This window comes from Momordica charantia, assembly GCF_013281855.1.
Source record: "Momordica charantia cultivar OHB3-1 chromosome 11 unlocalized genomic scaffold, Mcharantia_2.0 BLBB01000011.1, whole genome shotgun sequence".
NCBI classification, from domain to species: Eukaryota; Viridiplantae; Streptophyta; class Magnoliopsida; order Cucurbitales; family Cucurbitaceae; genus Momordica; species Momordica charantia.
In genome coordinates this window covers 7,881,453-7,894,000 of record NW_028275159.1, presented here as the reverse complement: position 1 = coordinate 7,894,000, position 12,548 = coordinate 7,881,453, and the positions used below count along the sequence as shown (strand labels likewise).

The following is a 12,548-nucleotide window of genomic DNA, read 5'->3' as shown; positions in this document are numbered from 1 at the left end:
TTTTTAAGTTTTTCTCATATTTGAAAGTCAAAGTTTATCTATTAAGCCAGAATTTCTTAAAACCACCTCATTACAGCTATTCTTGCACTTGTCTATGATAATGAAAATAATTAATTAAGACAATTTCTCAAGAAAGTTGTAACAACATACGTTTAGCTAAGCAATAATTGATACATGTCTCTAATTAAAAGTTCATGAATTCAAATAAGCATCAAAAGTATAATTGAGTTCAGAAATCGAATTGATAGTATAAATAGGTATCTTTTACCATCTTTAATACCAACTTATTAATAAGTAACTAAGCTTTATTTGAAAATGCATTTAATTAATAAGTAAATAATACATATCCAACAGTTACACACAAAAATAATCATATGGTGACAGTTTGAGGTATACATATTAAAAAGATTCTCAAAATATTTGGAAGAAACAATGAAGCTGGCCAAAAATCAATGAAGTACTTAAAAGGAAAACATTTAAACTGAGTATATATATGAAATTCAAAATGATGTAGTGGGGAGGGGGCATATAAATTTGGGGTCTGCTTCACATGGAAATGATGAAGAAAAAAAGTGGATTCCCCCAATTTTTGCATCTAAAATGAAAGTTTGAGAGACAAATCAACTGCACTGGAACCACTGCTACTGCTGCCATTATTATTAACAATGGCAGTGTTGTAGGTTGTAGTAATACAAGACGAAGCTTCTCCATGATCCACTGCTTCTTCTGCAAACGAAAATTCTTCTTCTTCTTCTTCTTCTTCCTTTGGCATTTCCAGTTCCTTGAACTCTGTGCCTCTGCCATTTTTCCCAGGAAAAAACTCGTATTCCATTAATATATTTTCTCCTCCTCCTCCGCCGTTCCCCACTAATTTCCTGTGTATTTGCTTGATCTCTGCTCCGCCCTGCACCAAACAAATTAATTAATTTTGTTCTTCTTCAAATTTTCCGTAGTGGGTTTTTTTGTTTTCTTGTTTTTGGTGTGGTTTTCGTTTTGATTTGATCACCTGGTTGGTTCCGCCGCCGCCTCTCGCGGCGGAGTTTGTGCTCAGTCCGAGAAAATCGTAACTGTCAGTGTTGATAATGGCCGCCGCCGCCGGCAGTTCTGTGGAAATGTTGACGCGTTTCTTCTGTTTTATTAAAACGTGAACTCAGAAAAATGGCGTGAGTAATTAATTTAATCGATTTGGGCGTCGGAAAACGGAGATGAATATGTATAACCGTTTTCTCGTCACGGAAATTTTCTCGGAATCCAAACAAGTTGATACGAAGAATAATAAATATTACCTTGAAGCAAATATCACAGCGATCGGAAACGCACGGCATCGGCATTTTTGGGATTGAAGAGAGCTCTCTCAAATCCTCCTCGCCGTAACTTCCGATCAGAACCCTCGGATCCAGGGCTCCGCCGCCGTGCGTGTACGGCTCCACCACCGTGAACCCTCCGGCGCCGGCGACAAACCCTCCAACATTCCCCATCCCCTGAAAGACGAGACCACCGCCTTCGCCAGTACAGTCATCAACGGCGGAGAAGTGGAGGCCGGGAATGTTGGCGAAGTGGTGGGCGTGGACGGGCGGCGGGGGCATTTCGGTCATTTTCTTCCAGCGTTCCTGGAGGCGGAGGCGCTCGAGCTGGGCGACGCCGAGGCCGCGCTGCGGCGGCTTCTTGTGGGCGGGGGCTCTGGGGGCGGACTTTGACGATCTTGAGGGTCTGGTTTTGGTGGGCTCTGGCTTGGTTTCTTGTGATGCGTTGGCGTTGGATTTTTGGGCGGCCATGAGAAGCATTGGAGTAGCCATTGAAGAGGTTTCTGTGGTCTTGATGTGTAGTGAGAATTTTGTTTTGTTTGGGGTTTGGATTTGGGTTTTTAAGGTTGGGAGATGTAATTTTTATATTTGAGAGAGAGAGAGGGACATGCAGAACTACCTGTCTGAATAGCAGAAAATGGGGACATAGCCATGTCTATTGGTGATCATCTTCTGATTATGTATAGTGTGTGTATGTATGTTTTGTTTGGTTTTTTTTCTCTCTCTTTTTTTCTTTTTTCTGGTCTATTTCATCTCTCTATTGTATTCTTTTTTTTAGTCCACGTAGTCGGTCCAAACACATAAATTCAATCCACTCCCATTGTCTTTCTATGTACTAGAATGACAAATGATTTTAATGGTCACATAGAATCGTGCCTTTCAATTGGGGTTTGCCCCGGGACTAGATTGTTTGGGTTATATTTTGGAGGTTTTGGCATGAGTTTCTTCTGGGTTGGGTCAGGAAGTCACTCGTCGCCTCAAGATCTATTCATTAAATTGGCTTTCTTAGATTTTGTCAAATAAAAAGTAACTTCTCTTCCCCTAATAAACTTGAGTAAAGCAGGTTCGCAAGGAAGATTTTGAGCCCCAACGACCAAGGAATGGATATTTTCCGAGACTGTGCCGCTCCCCATTACTCAGCAAGTAACCCCAACAATTGAAAGAAAGTAACAAACGATCCAAATGAGTATTAATACGTGGACTATATTTGACTACTTGAACTATTATTAATTCAACGAATGTAATTTAGCTATCGGCACATTTTTCTCTAATCATTCCCAATATAGCAAATCATGTGGGCAAGGATAATTTGAACATCCAACTAATTAACAAGGGGAAGTCCACTCTTTTTAAGCATTTAGATAATGCTTCCAATATATAGTCGATTCATGGGCTAACCAGGAATCTTAAGTATGATATAAAAAAAGAATTAAAAAAAATTAATATTGTTTGATTTTAATTAAAAGGAATATAAAGTGGGAAATAATTTGTGATGGAAAATAGAAATGAGAAGATTTGGGTGTTATATAAGAGAAGGGACGGAGGTGAAAGTAGGGTAGTACGTAGAACTGCAATGATGTGATTCCTTAAATACCAAAAACCTCAACCCTCTTCCCATTACCCTACACCTATTTTTGCTTTAATTTTTTTAAATAAATATCCTTCATTTTAGTATTTTTCATATAACCTTGCCTTTTATTTTATTTATTATTTTTTTTTTTATCTACACTTTGGTATCCAAAAGTGAAATACTATAAATAGAAATTAATTATAAAGAAAAATATTCCTGAAGAAAAAGTGGCGGAGTGAGAGAGTTGGGTGAAAATGAATAGTATCCAAAAGAAATAGTGAAAAAAAAGGAGAGAAATTAGAGAAAGTTTGATTGAGAGTAAAATTTTACTTAAATAGGTATAGTATAGAAAGTACTCATTAAAGATGGTAGATAATATGAATGTAACTATTAAGGCATTTTTCTTATTCTTGTATGGTTAATTATTTGATTCTTCGTTCTCATCTTCATATTTGTTGTACTAAAAAGAATATTAGAGAGAGGGTAAAGGCTCTCTAGATATTTGGAGTGAGCAGCAGACGATCGAGATTGGTTTTTTTTTCCCTTTGCCAAATTGACGTTGAAAATCGACCTTTGCAACCAACTATATTTCTTAGAGAATGTTTGAAAATCAGGCTCTTATAATCACCTATGAACTTATCACGTAGTTGCAATTAACTAGTTAAATATTGTAAGATAGAGGAGTTTGATTGTAAGAACTCTTATAATTAGACGGTGTTTTTACAATTTTCTCACTGTCTTTTTCTTTTTTTTTTTATATATATGTCAATTACTCCAATGCTCGCTTTGATACTATTTTCTCATTATTAAATATATAAAAATATCATAAATTCCTCGACTTTGAAGTTATCATTTCAAAAGAATATATAGATTGAACCGAGTGAAAAAAGACAATTACACATATCCAAACACTTGAAAATTATTATTAGCATTAACTTAAAGTTTTGTTTTAGATTCTAGTTCTTTTTCCTCCCACAATTATGAGTAGTAATAAATATCTTATCCATTAAAGTTCACTCGAATCGATTACGTTGATGCAGGAATTTAGTCTTGGTCCTTAAGCGTGAATGTCTCCAATAAACACTTGCAAACAAAGAAAACTACACACCAATATAATGTTAACCCCAACGCACTTCGTTGCCTAAATTAACAAAAGGTTTTGTCGAGAATATCAATAATAGAGTTGTGAGAGTGTATCTTGTGCCCTCTTATTTATAAAGAGAATCCCCTTGAATTTATTCAGGTTTATTGCTCGATCAGATTTGATCAACTCTAGTTTAGCCATTTGACTCATAACCTTCCATTTAACTTGCAGTTAAAAACCACCTGCTAATAAACAAGAATGGAGGGAATGGAATAAACTTTGTCACATCCATCCCATTCCGATAATTTAAAAATAAAAGAATTAATTATTGAATCCAAAAAATTAATAGATAAATGGTCAATCTCAATACAAAATTGAAGTTGATATTGATCATGCATGCAGAACGGCGTCGCTTTTATATTGCACGCAAGTGATGCCCGCGGTCAGGAGGGTCAAGGGTCCCAAACCGCGTGACCGAACGGAAGCGTGTCGACGCGATCGGGGTGAGACACTTACAAACGGAATTTTATTAAATGTTTTCCTTCCAAATGGGCTTCGGCCACGTGGCCACGTGGGCCCCACTCCCCCCGCGCTGGACCTAGATCCTCCTCTGGATATTGGCCGTTGCACACAACGAGAGACTAGAGAGAGAGAGAGAGAGAGTCCTATTTTATTTGATTTTATAATTTTTTTGTTTTGTGGGACCCTGCAGAAGGTGGTCCCCAGGAGATAGGCGGCTGGGGAGGGGGATTGGCACGTGGGAAGGGAGGGGAGAGATGACACGTGTGAGGAGTTGGGGGTTGCTGAGTTTGGGCGGACACGATGGATTCTTGGTTTCTGGGAAGCAGATTGTGCCTTGCTTTGCTTTTGCTTTGAATGATTGGCCGACGGAGTCGACTGATGCGCTGCTGCTGCCTGCTGCCGCCTGCGCCCTGCCCTTCCTGCGCCTACGCACTCCCCCACTACTTCAATTCCTCTCTCTCTCTCTCTTCTCCATTCAAATCCAAACTCTTCATTTAATTCCTACACATTTGATGTGATGATGATGCTATAGCTTTTTATACGATTGATTCTCCCACAAATTAGTATCTCCGATAAGTGGCCATCTTCTACACCCTAGCTCCACCAAAAAAAAAGAGAAAGAAGATCGTGTTGGTATCAAAAAATACATAAAAGTTAATTCTTAAGATAGATAGTCATCATAAAAATTAATTATTATGTCAAAGATTAAGAAGAAGAGAAAGAGTGGATCAAAGTTTATGCTGCTAATGAGGAGGGAATACCAAATCCTTGATTAACAATAGAGAAGCGTTTGAGTTTCTCATCCCTCGGAATCAATTTAATGAAGGGTAAACTTTTCAATGGTGGCGTGGAGCGTAGTATATTCCTTCTAACAACTTAAAAATCAATTTTTTTTTTTTTGAAACTCCATGTAATCTATTTACCATTAATTTGTGATTTGTGGGTCCCACTCGAAGCCCAACAATATTATTATTATATTATATTCCATGGACCAAAATTGATTAGAGGGGTATCAAAGATTAGGGCCTTAAAAGGGGGATGAAAGAGGGGTGTGGGTTTTTGGGTGAGGGTTTAAGTTGGAATAAAGAAAAAAAAGAAGGAAAATAGAAGAAGTTAGTTTAGAGTAACTGTTGCTTGTAGCTTTATACAAAGTAGGGAAGGAGATTTCCATAAGCATATATGTGGACCACACATACCCCCACAGCCCTACCTACACACTACACATAATATAATAATAATACATACATACATATATAAATCGTATATTTAATATTATATGAATTTAGATCTCAATCCCAGAAGGGACTGGGTGTGGCCGGGGATTAATCTGGGCCGTCCAACTTTCTGTCTGTTGCAGGGCAGGGCCCATTTATTGTTATATAGAGGGTCTCTGTCAAGTGTGTTTGCTGTTACTGTTAGTTGGGGTTTTTTCTGCTGTGGACTAAATTCAGTACAAAACAAAATCATCACACCTAAAACCAAACCTTGTCTGGGACATGTCTGCTGAAACAAAACCCATGGATCCAAATACCAAATACTACATTTTTTCTTCTTTTTTCTATTCTTCTAATTTTGTACTGTTGAGGAGGCCTCTCTCTTTTTGTATTTGCATTTTTTTTTAGTTTGAATGGACTTTGTGGATTCATAGCTTGGCTCCTTTCATATACGATGTAAGGGCGTTTTTGTCAATGGAGGGCGGTTGTTTCTAAGCGAACCTCCTGTCTCTAAACTCCTACCCCACTTATCACTAAGCACCTTAGTTGGTCAATCAAGTTGCTTCTCTCCACAATAAACTCATCTTCCACCATTGTTGTGTAGTTGATTTTGGTAAAAAGAACTCGAATCAACCTACTTACATCTTTGTGTGTGGTGTTTGTATGAGATTACCCATGATGGTAGTAAATCCATAATCAAATCATTGTTCCATTATAAATGAAATAAAAGATACAATAGAACTAGGACAATTATTGTATGAAGTTTACCTAATACTAGATGCAGAAACACATAATAGATCGATATGAACATCATGAATTGTCCGCAATAAAACCTATTGTTACTGATACTTTCTTCTCGATTCCATCTTCCATGAACTTGGAGAAGGAAGAGATAAGAGAGCTCTCTGGAGGATGTGATCAGAAATCTATTAGATTTCAAGGGGTTTAAAAATGTAAATGTTACACACTACTGGAAAAAATGTCATACTTTTACAATTGTTAGTGTAAAAATATTTACCATATAAAAATAACTGGTTTGTGTGCAATTTTTACATACTAAGTCTACGCTTTGAAAAAGCTACACTTGTGGGAAGTCTAAATGAAGCACACAACATCCATTTTCCTGGCGCCACAAGTCGGACCCTTCGCATTTCAACATCAACTGCAACCTCAGTCAGTGCAATTCTTATCCTCTGCATTCACATCAATTACAACATGGAGAGTTATAATGCAGAAAAATGATGAAGGAAGCACATCAGCAAAACAAAAACAATGTGGAAATTTAACATTTTGGCATTAAACCTCATGAAAGTCGAATTCGGGATCCCGAGCTTTTGAGAATCCATAAACATGGATCATTGGCAACGTAAATTTAGCATCTGGTCGGTCTCTTAGTATCCCTTTGAAAGCATCTACAATACATGAACAGAGATAGTAGCAGGACGAGGGGGCAGAATTGAAAAACTTGCAGTTAAAAGAATTATAATGGTATTCGAAAATTGCACACTCAAAACTTTTTATTTGATTAATTTGTAACTCTATTAGTAACTGGGTTTAATTGCAATGGCCTCATATCTTAGCGATTTAAGATTTAATTGTAACTGAGTTCAAATAGTTTGCACATCTTTTTAAGTAGCAAACTTGCAGTTAAAAGAATTATAATGGTAGGGTTTAATTTTTTTTTAACAAGAATTCTTCTCATTGAATTAATGAAAGTGAATGAAAATGTTCAAAGATACAAACTCTCGAAAGAATGAAAATTTTAAAATTTAAAATAATGGTAGGGTTTAATTGAAATGATTTCACAAGTTTCAGGGTAATTGCTAAAATTTAAAATTTAAGGATGCCTATTCAGCGTGGTTTTTGCATTTTTCTGAAAAATATACATGGTGATCTAACCACAAAAAGGGTAAAACATGATAAGAAATTCCAAAATTACTTCTAAATGCATAATAAACAGTTTTTCATAGTTGAAAATAAGATATTATCTGAATCCTAGCAGAAAATTTGTATGGCATCCCATGGGTGATGGTTGTAACATGATGCTGATGTGTGATAGACATTGGGAGGGGTTCGAACCTAGATATTCAGCAGCATCATTTGGCAAATTCATGACAACTTGTGTTATTTTAGCAGCTTTCTCACTAGCAAACATAGCACTGATGAATCTCCTTCCTTCCATGTTAAAAACCTTGAAAATGGTAAAAATAAAACAACGTTATGAATGAGAAGAAATGTTTCCTCATAATCAATGGTACTGCCTGTTTGGAGATAGATTGAGACCACTAATAAACGAGAATATCATTATGTGCCTTTTAATTTGACAGATTTCATACCTCGATCTTCCTTTCGAGCTTATTGGCAACACTATTTCTTTCCAGATACTCAACCGCGTAGGGATTCAAATCATTAGCATATACTTTCTTCACTATTCTTGCGGCAGATATGGATATTGGACCAACTCCAGCAAAGACATCACCTGTTGATTCCCATTCTTTAGAAGAAGAAAGAAAGATAGAAATTTCCACATTAACTATGTCATAAGAGGACCCATGGAAATTAAAAGTCTCAACCTTACTTGCCATTCATTTGTTCTTATTTCTTAATTACTTTTAAACTTCTAGCAATTTTGGAAAGGCTTTGAATGTTATGTTATTGATCTTCATTTACATGTTTAATTCAACTTTTTAATTGTTCCTATAAGACTCTTTGAAGGCGGATGCAAACTTAGAAAATATGCAGAGTGACATCGTTTAAATGAAACTAAGACAAAAATAGTATAAGAATCTAGGACATAACATACAAACAACATCACTGCAGGTAAAGCCACTTAGTAGCCTTTGTCTCTCAGTTGCAAGCCTAGAATTCCAGTACCTGAAAGGGGAAAGAGATAAAATCTATTTTTACTTCCAATTTCTCAATTTTTTAAATCATGGATCTACAACCAACTTCAGAAATCTTTCAAAAGATTACTATGTCAGTCTCATAAAGAACATGTGAAGTACTATTCCAAACGCTGTCATTCATGATGCAACTTCTCATGATACTCGGATAAAGGGGAAAGCAAATTCAATTAATCGTTGACTGGCTTTTGAGGAACGGGGAGCTTACACTGTTGCCAAATCCAAATGAAATCGTAAACCGTTCTCAACTACTTTGGTCACGAGAGAGTGATTCCCAGCTAAAACTTCAAGCTGCATTGTCCTGTAATCATTGTTGATGACATCAATCTTATTCACTACTGTTTGTATCTTTGGCTTATTTTTATCCAAAACAACCTGAATGGAAAGGCTACTTTCTTATGAGAATGCAATTGAATTCCACAGTATTTGATTGAAGAAATGAGTTGATAAACCCCATGACCTAACTTACCTTGGCAATAAGCCTCTTGTATGGGAGATGTTCATCTCTAAGGTTTAGGTGTGCAATATGTCCAACGGTTTCAAAGGCTGAAGGAATAATCATATCCTTAGGAAGCAGGGCCTCCAAAACCTGAAAGCAGTGCAAAGGACTTTCAGTAGTGAATTCCAAGACCCAACTTGTGCAATCTGACATTCATCAAGCAGAGAAGAAGAATTTACTGATATTATTTAGCCAGCATGTTAAAATTTCATCCGAATCAGGAAGGGGTATGATGGTTTTGTTGGGACTGGGAGCTTGTAAGTTGTAAATATAATATAATTACTAAAACTGTAATCCCTTTGACACAAGAAAATTGAAAAAAAAAATTGTATGAAAACATTCAAATAACCTATAGAAATATACAGATATGAAAGGAAGAGTTCATCCTAAGAAGCTAACGGGTTATATTCAATTCTGAAGGCTCTTTTGTTTGAGAGAGAACTCAAGTCTTGCATTGATAAAGATCAACATCAGTCAACATGTTGCTGTGTATGTGCGAGTATGTACCTAGCATGCCCTTATCCAATCTTTTTGAAGATGATATGTTGTCATTGAAGGAAGTTATTTGAAACCTATTACTTTTTTTTTTCCAAATTAAATTAATACAACAGCATTGAAGACTCAATAGATTAAGAGACTCGTATTAAGCGTTAGCAATGATTTTTAAGGAAATACTGAATCCGAGGGGAAAAAATCAATTCAATTGGTTCTCTGCAAAGATCTACTAGACCATCAGAGTATCTCCTAAATGGTAACAGCAAGTAATCGAAATTGGAAAGTAAAACTATAGGAAGAATTAGATAAAAACAACTAACACACCTAAATTTTCCCTTTTGTGAATACCTCATTCATCTGCCAATAATCATAAAACAGAGTAAGCCTGCACCTCACAAGCTCAATTGTCGGATTCTTGCTTTCTTGTGTATCTTCTTTCAGCAGAGCCTGAAGTACAAGAAATTTATTATTAAATAAAAAGTTCTAAAATACAAGATAAACATAAGATAAGGTTCACATCAACTTAACCTCGTTAAAATTATCACAATATAAGATACTCAAGTGGACATAAGGTTAATGCAGGATGTAAAAGAAACACCAAAGAGTGAGTTTCGACTCTTAGTTTGGGTTTACGTTAAATTCTTCCTCTAAAGTAGTCTCATTGTTTATAGGTTTTTCTAATACAGTTTTTACTATGCAAGCATCAATCATTTGAAAAGCAATTTTAATTGGTCTTTACCATTCCAAACTCGACCTAAATGCAGATCAAAACATAAATGAAATTGAAATTATTAATGAGTATGAAGATGTTGAAACAGTAACAGTCACCTTAATCGCCTCCGGAAGCTCTTCTACCCCTTTGTCTGCATATCGTTCATCCAGAAGCAACAATCTAGTCGAACCCCTCCATTTTCCACCCTTAAATTCATCTCCCAACAATCCCTTCATATCCTCCACTTCCAGTTCCTCACTTTCCACAACTTCCACTACGGCAAATTCATTTTTCCCCATTCTTTTCATCCCTTCATCCTCCTTCTCCTTCTTCTTCTTCGGCCTCGATATTTTCGCCAAGTGTCTGAAGTTCACATATCCTTTTGATTCGAACGTTTTCACTAGTTTTTCCCTGTACAAAACCGGACTCAGAGGCTCCCCATCACCCTCAGCTTTCCCATAAATTCTCCGGTGCAACGAATCAATATTAGTTCCATCTCCGTCATCGGAATTGGTCCAATTCTGCTCTCCCACAAGCTCCACCAGCTCGGCCTCGACCTCATCGCCGGGAACTCTAGCAATGTTGCGAATCCGAGGCCAATTCAAGAGGTGGCCGCGCAGCCTATTCTCCAGTTCGAAACAGCCTTTGGAAGGGACTCGGAGTGCTGCTACGTCGAAAACTCGAGTGAATGCATCTCCATTGAATAATACTTCTTCATTCTCCTCGTTCTCTAAGCGCTCCCTCTCCGGATTTCCGACTACGGTCTTGAGGATGGACTGAGAACACTCTGTTTGCGGCTGTCTGGATACCGGTGGACTCGGATGGCCGCCCTTGCAAAGAGAAGGTCCATAGGAGAAACTGTGGTCGGAGAATTGGGATTGGGCAGAGGAGAACGGTGAGCTGAAGCATACCGGAAGGAACCGCTTGTGAGGGAAGATAAATTTCGGTGAAAAGGCGATGAGGGGAAGTGACTGAGGCCTCAGGAGCAGCTTCGTAACCATAATCTCATTGGCAAGTGAATCGAACGGGAAAAATCCAGAGCCTGGAAAGTGGAAACTATGGCGATTGCGATTCGGAGATAAATTTGCAGGTGACGATGAAGAAGACGAAGGTTTAAGCTTTGAACAAGGCTTCTCACTTCTTAAATTGGGCCGTCTTTGGCGGTAACATGGGCTGCTCATTTCTTCCTTTGAGTTAGTGCGAAAAAAAAAACAAAAACAAAACATACAAGCAAAAAATAACTATTTTTTATTCTTATTAATTTTAGAACATATTTTATACATAACCTACAATTTTTAATATAAAATTACAAATACATTTAATCGATATATTTAGTGAAGCGGCCGGGCGAAATTGTGATAAAAGAAAACGAGATTAAAAATAAAATTAAAGAATCGATGGTCACTTTTCAAATATGTGAATATTAAAATGAAAATTTTTATTTTATTATTATTATTATTGTCCAGTTTAATAAATGTGGAAGGCGGATAATTTAACCATTTTAAACTAATAAATATTCTATTCATTTAAATTACTTATGGATTAGTGTAAAAACTAAATTTGCTTTATGATTGAAAATTTTGAATCTGAGGTTACTAATATTTTGTTACTTTTTTCTTTCAGTCAAATAATCGTTTAACATCCACGTCAGTAATATTTCCCCACCTACTATATTTAAATCGTTAAAATTAATAATAATAATAATAATAAAGCTGGTTATAAAATGAGCTGCCGGAGTAGTTTGATTTTTATTTTTTTTTATAAGCAATGGGTAGCCAAAAAAAGGACGTGATATTTACAAAAAATATAAATTACTTTTAAAAAAATTTAGTACGATAATAACTTTTTAATTTTGTACATATGGAAAATGTCTAAAATCATATATTTTTAGTATTTTTATTACGATTCTGTCATCAAATATACTTATAAGTGATATTTAGTTCTATCAACTATTCTAATTAGTATTAAAATACATCTCTTTACGAATTTTTCAATTTCATATCCATAATAAGTTGTTCTATTGCAAAATCGCCTATTATATAAATAATTTATCTATATTTTGCCAAATCGAGTATAACTCAATAGTAATTGGTATACATTTTTAATCAAAAGGTTGTGAATTTGACCTCATCTTACGTATCGTACTAAAAAGAATGTACCTATATTTTAAATATTTTTTTCCCAATCTGGTTAAACGTAATTGACGTTTATTTTTTTTTTCTTTAAAGTTCAAGGTTGGAATCTC

The 12,548-nt window shown here is 36.1% G+C and overlaps 2 protein-coding genes across 2 annotated transcripts; both read right to left on the bottom strand.

Moving 5' to 3' along the window:
- Positions 1 to 479: 479 nt before the first annotated feature.
- On the bottom strand, positions 480 to 1,877 carry SPL (sporocyteless (SPL)). Its single transcript, XM_088119673.1, has 3 exons — positions 1,202 to 1,877; positions 1,007 to 1,104; positions 480 to 913 (listed from the first exon to the last, which is right to left on the bottom strand). Exons 1-3 carry the CDS (start codon positions 1,794 to 1,796, stop codon positions 596 to 598), a joined length of 1,011 nt encoding a protein of 336 aa, XP_087975799.1. The 5' UTR covers positions 1,797 to 1,877; the 3' UTR covers positions 480 to 595.
- Positions 1,878 to 6,609: 4,732 nt separating this feature from the next.
- On the bottom strand, positions 6,610 to 11,439 carry LOC111010505 (Met-10+ like family protein). The gene is made up of 9 exons (XM_022283964.2): positions 10,420 to 11,439; positions 9,940 to 10,038; positions 9,067 to 9,186; positions 8,806 to 8,972; positions 8,498 to 8,568; positions 8,031 to 8,173; positions 7,774 to 7,885; positions 6,997 to 7,106; positions 6,610 to 6,887 (listed from the first exon to the last, which is right to left on the bottom strand). The coding sequence occupies exons 1-9, from the start codon at positions 11,302 to 11,304 to the stop codon at positions 6,744 to 6,746; spliced, it is 1,851 nt and encodes a 616-aa protein (XP_022139656.1). The 5' UTR covers positions 11,305 to 11,439; the 3' UTR covers positions 6,610 to 6,743.
- Between the last annotated feature and the right edge of the window lie 1,109 nt (positions 11,440 to 12,548).